The sequence below is a fragment of the Papaver somniferum genome, chromosome 4, assembly GCF_003573695.1.
Source record: "Papaver somniferum cultivar HN1 chromosome 4, ASM357369v1, whole genome shotgun sequence".
Lineage (NCBI taxonomy): Eukaryota > Viridiplantae > Streptophyta > Magnoliopsida > Ranunculales > Papaveraceae > Papaver > Papaver somniferum.
Window position 1 is genome coordinate 143,503,061 of NC_039361.1, and position 10,315 is coordinate 143,513,375.

Sequence of the window (10,315 nt, forward strand, 5' to 3'; positions counted from 1 at the left end):
CTTTATCTTTATCTGACTCATCATCAATTTGTTTCAACGCCTGAACGAATATTCGTTGTTGTTCTTCAAATCGATCCATATGAATACACACTTCTTCGTCAGAAGAATCCATTGAGTTGAAAATAAAAATTAAACAAATGATTAAAGGTACAAAAGAGTAAGATGGTAGAGTTAATGAGAAAATGAGATGTGATTAAATTGAATTGAATGGGGTGAATTTAGGGGGATAGTCGTTACTTCACTATTTAATAAAGGACGATTACAAGACCGACCGGTTTTATGTAGACCGCTAGAGGTGGAGACTCGACCGCTAGCGGTCTTCATAAACCCCTACGGTGGAGACTCAATCGCTTACCTTTTTTCTCATAGTGGCGCAGCCAATTTGCCAGGTCAGCTGGCATGACAAATGGGTAGGTTAGCCACCCCCATAGGAACCGGTATAATGGGTGCAAAAGTGGCAAACTCATAGGTTTGCCATGTCCATAGGAACCGGCCTTACGGAAGAAAAAGATTACAGTATAAGGTAGGTTGGATACATACTTCTAGAAGCAATAAGTTTAACTTTTTGTGAAACAAAAATATTTTGTTTTTTGTTACTAGTATATAAACGTGTGATTGCTTTCTCAAGAGTCAAGACTCCATGGTCTAAAACTATAGTTTAGTCGGATAGTTGTTGTACATGGTTTTCGTGGTGAAATCCACCGTTTTAAAAGAGTCCAAGAGAGATGAAGTCGTTACTGTTGTGAGGTCAGTTCGCGCAGTAGGCTCATTAACAAGAAAATAAGAGTTGCTCAACAGGTCGAATAAGGTAGAGACGACTCAAGACTCGAGCAATGTAATGCGTATCATGCTTGCCTTGGATTGGATACAGAGTTAGTTTCAATCTCAGGATGTACCTGATAACTTTGAATCCCATGTCGTCTGGGTTCATGTACTGTAATCACCTTGATCAGTGAGTCCTTTTCTGTCCATCAAATAAAGAGAACGTAAAAAAAAAACTTTGAATCCACAAAGAATGATTGAAATTTAAGAAATAAGATAGCAAAATATTACATTTGTTGCTTAAGATTTTGCATAACAACATTTGGATTTACAGAATCAATAAGTAGTAATTCTTAATTTTTGAAACTAGAGATGTGTGGTTTCTGGTGCAAATTAGATGGTACAAGATAAACAGGGCATCCTTCATGGTGACATCCAAAATCATATCCGTGGATCCTGTTGCATCAAGAGCACATTGCCTTCTCCAAGACCTCCTGCAGTTCCCCGCTTTTATATGATTCTGTTGCAAGAATATAAATGTCAGAGTTACTAACTCAACAACTTATATATTATGTATTATGGTTGAGCAAAAAACCCACCATGAATTTGCCCCTCTGAGCCCAATTGATCAAAACTATTTATATTTGACTGGTTTACTGAACAAGGTTTCTTTTAGCAGCAGAGGACAACCAGTAAGATCATTTTAACAGAAAAATCGTGAACTACAAGCGCAAGTGCTCATATTGGTTTCTACTAAGACGTTTCTGCTTTCCACTTCCAGAAACATCATAACCATCTCAAGTCTCAACACATACACACCCACACACGTTCAACGGTGCACAAACCAAATAAAATAACAAATAAGCACATGCCTAATTAGAAAATAGCCTTAGCTAGCTAATAATCCTGGCCTGAAACTAACACTCAGTCTATTAATTTGTTCCTTAAGAAAAGTACTACTTTGTTTAACCATTGTTCTCATCACTATATGTCCACAGTATAAACAAAAGTACTGCTTCTCATTGTTCGCAACACCTTCGACAACGCCCAAACAAAGTAACATCCTTACTGTCCATACCATATACATGTTGTCCAGTATACAGTCTTTGGTTCATGTCCAGTATACAGTCTTTTGTTCATCGAAACACTAAAAAACAATAGTTAAAACAGAAAAACAAAATGATAACTACGAAAAGACAATTCAGCAATAAACTGTCAAGCATTGAGGTAACTTACTTCATACTTGAGGACTAGTGTGTTTCCAAAGTAAACCCAACCAATTACCTTTCAAAGTGCTGCTAAGGACCAAAGGAAGAAACCAACACACATGCTTAAACAGAGAAGGTAATTTCATAACTCTTTGATTTCATACATGTGATGTGATTGTCTTCATAGGAATGAATGAATCAATAATCTATGTAAATGTAGATTCTAGGGTAGTAGCTTTCTTCTTGTTATAGAAACCACTACAATCCAAAGTAGCCAATCCTATCAAAAGTTTGATGGTTCAATTCTCACAATCTCCCTAGTTCTATACGAGGACAGTCCATCCATTCATTGCTTCATTTCTCAAATTGCCCATACCTGCTTCTTGTAAACATTTTGCGCAGTTCGCTGAAATATCATGTAGTATCTAACTCTTGCTGGTTTCAACTTTTTATACATTTTTTTCACCCAAAATGATTCCAAAACCAAGACCACGATTTTCTTATAACATATAACTTCCTAAGATAACCACACCTAAAGACAAATTTAGAACTTTTCTTGAGCATCTTTTACCTTCATATTGGATGTTAATTTACTGATGCAATTGCGTAAAATTTTCCTATTATTAAGATTTGATGCTCTTTAGATGAATATTAGGCTTCCTACATGCTTGGAATATGATGCAGAAACAACAGTAGAACGAATTCTATGAAAAATTTGCTTATAGCAAGAGTTTTAGCCTACCCCAACATGTTTGGGACTAACAAAAGATTAGTAGTAGTTGTTGTTATTGTTGTTGTAGTTGGTGCTGCTTATAGCAGGAGTTTAGACAATAGCAAACCAGCCAGATTCATTATTGCTACACATTTAGCTAGCTTCCTAAGTTATGTCCTCTTAAGTAACATCACTATACATGCTTCAACAGAAAGCTTGTACGCCCTCATAAAACGACAACAATCTCCAACAGGAACTACCTACCAGTTACATTCTAACTACTGTTTGGTTACTGGTAACACTACGACCTCCAGTGCGCACGAATACGGTGTGTGAGCAGACAACCGACGGACCAATGATTATTGACAAAGATAACAAATGAGGTTACATTTGAGCTTACCAACAGTGATGTCACAACCACCAAAGAATTCACCATCAATATAGAGTTGAGGAAACGTAGGCCAGTTGGAGTACTCTTTGAGTGCCTGACGAAGTAACTCATTCTCAAGGATGTTGTGAGTCTCGAAAGGAACATTAAGAGACCTCAGTATCGAAACAACAGTGTTAGAGAAACCACACTGTGGGAAATCTTTAGTTCCTTTCATGAAAAGGACAACTTTGTCTGCTGTAACTACTTTATCTATGGTTGTCTTTAATCCTGGAGTCAAAGCTATTTTCAAAACATGAAAAATTCTCAATATCAGACGACAGATTGAATATCGAAATCAATTAGCAGTAAGACTAGTAATAGCTTAGAAGGGGGAAATCAAATTACCGGAGAAACAGCGGAGAGAGTGTCCAATACGATTTGACCAAGTAAGACCACCACTAGAAGTGGTGGTGGTGGTTGTGAAGGAAGAAGAAAAGGTAGTTTTTTTGTTCTTCTTACTGATGAGGTTGAGGTAGATGATTGGATGAGAAGAAGAGGAAGAAGAAGAATTAGCAGAAGAAGGTAGAGGATATGAAGATGTAAGTGAAGCAGAAGGAACCCTCATCATCATCTTCTCGTCTACCTCTCAGTTTTTCGGAAAATTGGAAAATCAGAAACCCGAAGGAGAAGAAGTACGATTCGAGTCTCTGCCTCTTTATCTTTGACTCGGATCCTCACTAACTGGACTTAGTAACGCTACACCTCGTCTCAGTCCACCCAACTCGTGAAGTGAACGTTACCCATCTCAATACTAACACAAAAATGTACACGGATGATCCAAAGACTTATTTTTATTTATTTTTCAAAACTAGTCATAAAAACCCAAGGTGATCAAACTTGTGGTACAAAAATCCCGTTCAAATGTTGGGATCCATTAAAACTCCATTTTAAACAAAATTGATACAAAAACACCAAATTTTTTAAAATTGGTACAAAAACCCCAAATTTTTCAAAATTGGTACAAAAACCCCAAATTTCGAAATTGGTTTCATCAAATTCTTTGGGGTTCTTGTGTTACTTTTGTTTTTTTGGGGTTTTTGTGTTACTTTTGTTTTGATGGGTTTTTTGTGGATGGATAGTGACACCTTTGGGGTTATAACTCGCGAACCGTTTATTTTTTGAAAAGAGAAGGTTATATTAAAAGAGAAAGGTATTTACAACCAGAGACCTATCCTGCGATACATTATGTATGCACAACAGAGTTCCAATGAAATAAAATCCGATTTATAGAAATGCCATGAAAAACATTTGTATCACAAAACCAAAGTACTATCGATTGCTTAATAAGCAACAATAGCTCTTTCTCCTTTTTCGGCCTTCCTCCAAAAGTTTTACTAATCCTTTCAAGCCAAATGTGCCAAGGAATAGCATAATGATCTTCCACCATATCTTCTTATTTCTACCTGAGAGTGCATTAAACTTCCAAGATTCAAAAAAGCTCAGCATATCTCTAGCTCCAACCCAGGAGATGTTAAAGGCTTTCAAGAAATGAGACCAAATATGATGAGAATAAGCACAATGCAAAAAGATATGATCTGCAGTTTCCTCATATTGCCTACAAATAACACACAAACGATCTTGGACCTCAATACTTCTATGTTGCAGCATATCTTTTGTTGGCAGAGAATCATGAAATATCACCCATAACATAAAACTGACTTTAGAAGGGACTGAATTTTTCCACAAAAATTTATTGAAGTTCACCCCTACAGCTTCAGTTAACTGCTAATTATAACACTTCTGAATTGAGAAGTCTCCACCAAAACTAACATTGTCTTCCCTATCTTCAAAACCATAACAAGGACCCAATTCATTACATAATAAGTCCCATTCCATCTGCTCCTGATCTGACAACCTTCTCCTGAATGCACATTTTAATCTCCCTTCCTCCACATCCATAGACTTATTCTCACAGTATCTCACAATTTCATGATTATTCTTACTTTTAATATTAAGGAAGGATCCCTTCGCACTTTTATTATCACACGTTGGACATTATTTTTGTAAATAAAAACCAAACCGTAATGGATTTGAGGCTAATATTTTGAGTATATGTTCCTCTTACCAAGTTCTACATGCCTACAAAAAATGAGCGTATTCCGAAATATAAAACCTCACAACCTACCAGTCTTAATTTCGACGACCAGAAATCCGTTGATTTTCAAAGTAGTAGATGTTAGTGTTATACGTCTCGGAACGCTCATTTTCGGTAGGAATGTAGAGCTATGTAATATTAATATATCGCCAAAATATTAGCCTCAAATCCGTTACGGTTTGATTTTTAGTCACGAAAATGATGTCCAACGTGTGAGATAGTGTGATAATAAAAGTGTGAGGAGAACCCTCCTCTTTAATATTTAGTGTACAAATAAAGTACTTGAGTCCAGTAGTAGGAACCATTATTTCCTTTTTAAAGTATCGGCTATCATTTTGGCCGCGTTGTTTTGACCTCTGGTCAGTTGATTCTCAGTTATTTTTGTGTTTTTTTTTTGACCTTCTCCTGTGGATGATTCTCACCTATCTCTTATCCTATTTCTTCTTATTCTTTGTGTTGTCTCAATTTTCCTTTCCCCATAAGACACAGAGTGAAAGGTCATGTGTTTTCACCCATAAGATACCTAATGAAAGGTATTGGAACAATTGTTGATTTCACACCTGCAGAATAAAGATTAATCATAAAACAAAGTGACGGCCGAGTCACGACCATGTCGCTCTTTTTAAGATGTTTCGCGGCCCTGCCTTGAGTTTTGTGCAATCAGTTATTTCTTAGTCACAACGTCTCCAGGATAAAACAATCGAGAAAACTCTCTTTCAATCTCGTATGCACACTACGAGAGTCTGAACACTTTCACCTTTTTTAATCTTGATCAAACACTGGTCTCTTGATTCTCATAAAAAACAATTGAGAAAAGCTTCTTCTTTTTTGTTCTCAAAAATTGATTTTAGTAGCTCTATAATTAAATGCGAACTAATGAGAGAATATGTTGGTTTTGATTTTTACCATAAGATGTCTTTCAACGGCCAAAAGGCGCTCACAAAAACCAAATTAAGTCTAATTAATCACGTAATTAAAGGAAATAAATGTTTTGAAAAATCTTTCAAAAACAAAAAAATAGAACTTTTCGAATTCAAGAGACCTCCCAAGATCCTCAAGGCACCGCTCCCGGACTAATATATATTGTGTGTATTATATATATCCAGTCAGTAAGAGGAGGATTTGATCCTATGACCTCACCCTTAAGGCCTAAAATATTTAACCATATGTACAACAATAGTTGTGAGATACTCTCTAACTGTGTTTTTCTTTCGACGCAATTTCCGATTATTACCGTTATGAAAACGGTTATGTACTTTTGCAATAACCGCGATACCATCGCAATAGATCATGATATCTGATATCGGTCTATCCCATAAATGAATGTAAAAAAGCAAGTTTCTCAATCATTATGCTTCTCCACTATTTTCTACTAGTGTTATCAATTCACACTCCATCGTAGACTTAGCTAGAATTGTCTATGTCTTTTACTTCCAAGAAACAATGCCTCCAACAATATTAAACAAATATCTATTGGTGGCCTTGGATTCATCTGAAAGAGATTTCCAATCAGCATCAAAGTACTCCCCAAGGACTACGGGAAACCTCTTATAGTGCAATCCTAGGTTAACGGTTTTTTAAGATACCTCATAACCCTCTCAAATTCAATCCAGTGCTTCAAACCAGGACAAATGGTAAACCTGCATATAAACCTCACTGCATATGCAATATTTGTTCTGGTACAATCAGTTGCATGACGAAGACTTGTTAGAGCACTGCTCGGTCGAACTCGCAAGCGTTGCTATCTCAAGCTTGTTTGTCAAGTTTAGTTGTCAAAACTATAATTCTTGATCTCTAGCCTACTTATAGTTAAGTCTCGGCTTAGGATAGAAAGCGTAGTTGATCTTTAGACTTCACGACGTTCATCGAATGAAGACGAAGAACTACTCAAGGGAACTTGTGGAATTTCATCAACAAAAGGCATGTGGAGACTTGAACTCACACATTAATCAAAAGTCTATCTACTCTATCTCCTATTTGAGACAAAAAGTCGTATTGCTATGTAGACTTCAATTATACACATCTGGTATTTCGTGCCGAGTTTATCTCGCGTACCTATTTCTTGAAATGTGTGTTGGTAAGCTTTCGCTTTAACCAAGTTCATCTTTTAATTTTGACGAAAGTCAAAAGATGATCATGTGAAAATCGCCTTGTAACATCTTACATGATTTGTGTGAGACAGTCATTTGATGTAGAGTCGGAATATTTCGTATTGATCATTCGATCACTTGATAATTTCATTGAAGCGAATAGTTTGTGTGAGACAACTATTATCGTCTTCCAAGAATGTTTCAATCATTGAAATGAAGGTTTAGAACACATAACCATGATTGGATATAAACATAGTGTGTGTATTCACATTTGTGTAAAGTACAAAATCCGCAAAATTTGGTATGCGTACCCGTACGCATACTGGCTGGTTATGGAAGTCCGGGAACAAAGTATGCTTACCTGTATGCATACTGGCGGAAGTTCATGTTCCGTGAATATATGGTGGAGTTAGGAAAAGTAAATGGTATGCGTACCCATTCGCGTACTGCGTAACCAAACTCAGTCCGGCTACTTAGGTATGCGTACATGTTTGCATACTTAAGTAGGTTATGTTCTAAAATCGATTTGTTCATGAACTTATACATTTATATAATAAGGAATGCAATCTTTTGCAAACCGTGTCTATAATGTTCATGAAATAGTTCGAGTGAATCAAAATCGATTTTGCTTCAATTGTGTCTTGTATACTTCTATGAGAATATAAACAATTGAAAAACTCTCTTACTAGTTTAATTTGAGTCATTTGAACTAGTTATGATAAAGATGAATCAGGATGATATGAAAGTGCTCATATGTCTAAACTTTGGTTAACTATTGTTGAACCAACTAAGTATACACGTTTAGGTGCAGTTACCTTTATCTAAATGACGGTACATTTCATTTGTGTATAACAAGCTAAGTTCGATGTAACGGTTGAAAGATATTAGCTTGAATCTAATCAGGTTTTCATCTAACGATGAATATTGAATGCTTTTTTACTAGCATTGATTGCAAACCCTGATTTGGAGACTATATAAAGGAGAACTCTAGCAACTTGGAAACCTAATCCCCACACCTCTTGTGTGATACTAGTTGCGACTAGAGTCGATTTTCCTTTAACCTTAGGTTTTTCACGAAACCCTGTAGGTTAACGACTTAAAGACTTCATTGGGATTGTGAAGCCAGACCCAACAATTTTCTCTATAGTTGTGTGTTCTGATCTTGCTGTTTCTATCGTGATTGAGTACTATCTTCTTTAAGATTTGCTCAAGATTTATTCTCCGATAGGCAAGATTGAAAAGTAGGCACAAATATCTTCGTCTCATCGTTTGTGATTCCACAATATCTTGTTTCGTTAATCGACTAAGATTACTGTGAGGTGATTGAAAATACTAGGCTATTCTTCGGGAATATAAGTATGGTTTATCAATTGGTTCATGGTCATCTTGATTTATCAAAATACGGAAGAAAACTCATAGGTTTATCTGTGGGAGACAGATTTATCTATACAATAGACTTTTCTGTGTGATACAGATTTGTTTATCAAGCTTTCGACTTTGGGTCGTAACAACTCTTAGTTGTGGGTGAGATCATCTAAGAGAATCAAGTGCGTAGAGTCCTGCTGGGATTCATAGACGTAAGGAGCGCAACTGTACCTTGATCCGTGTGAGATTGATTATGGCTCAATTGCATTTCAGTCCAAAGTTAACTTGGAGTAGGCTAGTGTCTGAAGCGGCTTAATACAGTGTGGTGTTCAAATCTGGAGTAGGTCCCGGGGTTTTTCTGCATTTGCGGTTTTCTAGTTAACAAAACTTCTGGTGTATATGTTATTTCTTTTCTGCATTATATTTTTTTTTATAATAGAAATATCACAGGTTGTGTGTTGAATCCATAAATTGGTAAATCCAACCTTTGGTTGTTGATTGAAATTGATTGATCCTTGAATATTGATCTTTGGTACCGTTCAAGTTAGTTCTCTTATATTCAATCGGGCTCACAAATTCCTATTTGTTTGATTGCGAATTGAATTGAGAAATTGAGATACAACTCTTGGATATACTTTTCTTGAGATTGAGTCTGACTTTCTAGTTGATTCTCTCGAAAGTATATTGGAGTTTGTCTATACAGATTTCTAAGCGAAATATTGGGTGTGGTTGTTAGACCCCCGTTTTTTCAATTGGTATCGGAGCAGGCAAACACGTTTAAGACCTTACTGTGTTTGTAGTAATCTGACTCTATGAACAAAGGTGGTATCTCTATAAACATAAAACCAATCTTCGATGGCTCAAATTACTTATGGTGGAAAATTGATATGCGTTCCTTTCTTCAAGCACGTGATTTTCAATCATGGGTTTATTTTTTAATGGCTATGCTCCTCCGGTTGTTACAATAGGCACTATAACCGTTCCAAAGGATATTGGTGATTATGATGATGTCGAGATTCTTGCTGCAAAGCAAAATTCTGACGGATTGAATACAATCTGTTAGAGCATTGCTCGGTCGAACTCGCATGCGTTGCTATCTCAAGCATGTTTGTCAATGTTAGTGATCAAAACTATAAGTCTTAATTTCTAGTCTATTATAGCTAAGTATCGGACTAAGATATAGAGTGTAATTGAGCTCAAGGACTTAATGTCGATTCATCATACAAGTAGAAGAACTACTCAAGGAACCGATGGAACTTCTCGACAAAAATGTATGTGAAGAAAGTATATCTACTCTATCTCCTACTCTTTGAGACAAGAAGTCGTATGCTGTATATATAGACGTTGATTATATACATTTGGTATTTCGATCCGAGTACACCTCGCCTATCTATGTCTCGAAATATGTGTTGGTAAGCTTTTTGCTTCGATCAAGTTTATCTTTACTATGTGACGAAAGTCATGATATATTTCAATCATCTTGAAAATTGCTTTGACGATAAATGGTGTAACAACTGTATAACGTCCTATAAGAATGTTTCAATGATTGAAATGAGAGTTTAGATTACATAACCAATGGTGGACATAAGCATTGTTGTGAAAACACATTTATGTATGAGTCATATTTCTTGAACCAAAGTTTGCGAACTTTGT

At 36.1% G+C, this 10,315-nt stretch overlaps 1 protein-coding gene across 1 annotated transcript; it reads right to left on the reverse strand.

Annotated features, from left to right (window-relative positions):
• Positions 1-999: 999 nt before the first annotated feature.
• On the reverse strand, positions 1,000-3,854 carry LOC113271445 (monothiol glutaredoxin-S7, chloroplastic-like). Its single transcript, XM_026521305.1, has 3 exons — positions 3,458-3,854; positions 3,083-3,352; positions 1,000-1,282 (listed from the first exon to the last, which is right to left on the reverse strand). The coding sequence occupies exons 1-3, from the start codon at positions 3,681-3,683 to the stop codon at positions 1,227-1,229; spliced, it is 552 nt and encodes a 183-aa protein (XP_026377090.1). The 5' UTR covers positions 3,684-3,854; the 3' UTR covers positions 1,000-1,226.
• Positions 3,855-10,315: the final 6,461 nt, after the last annotated feature.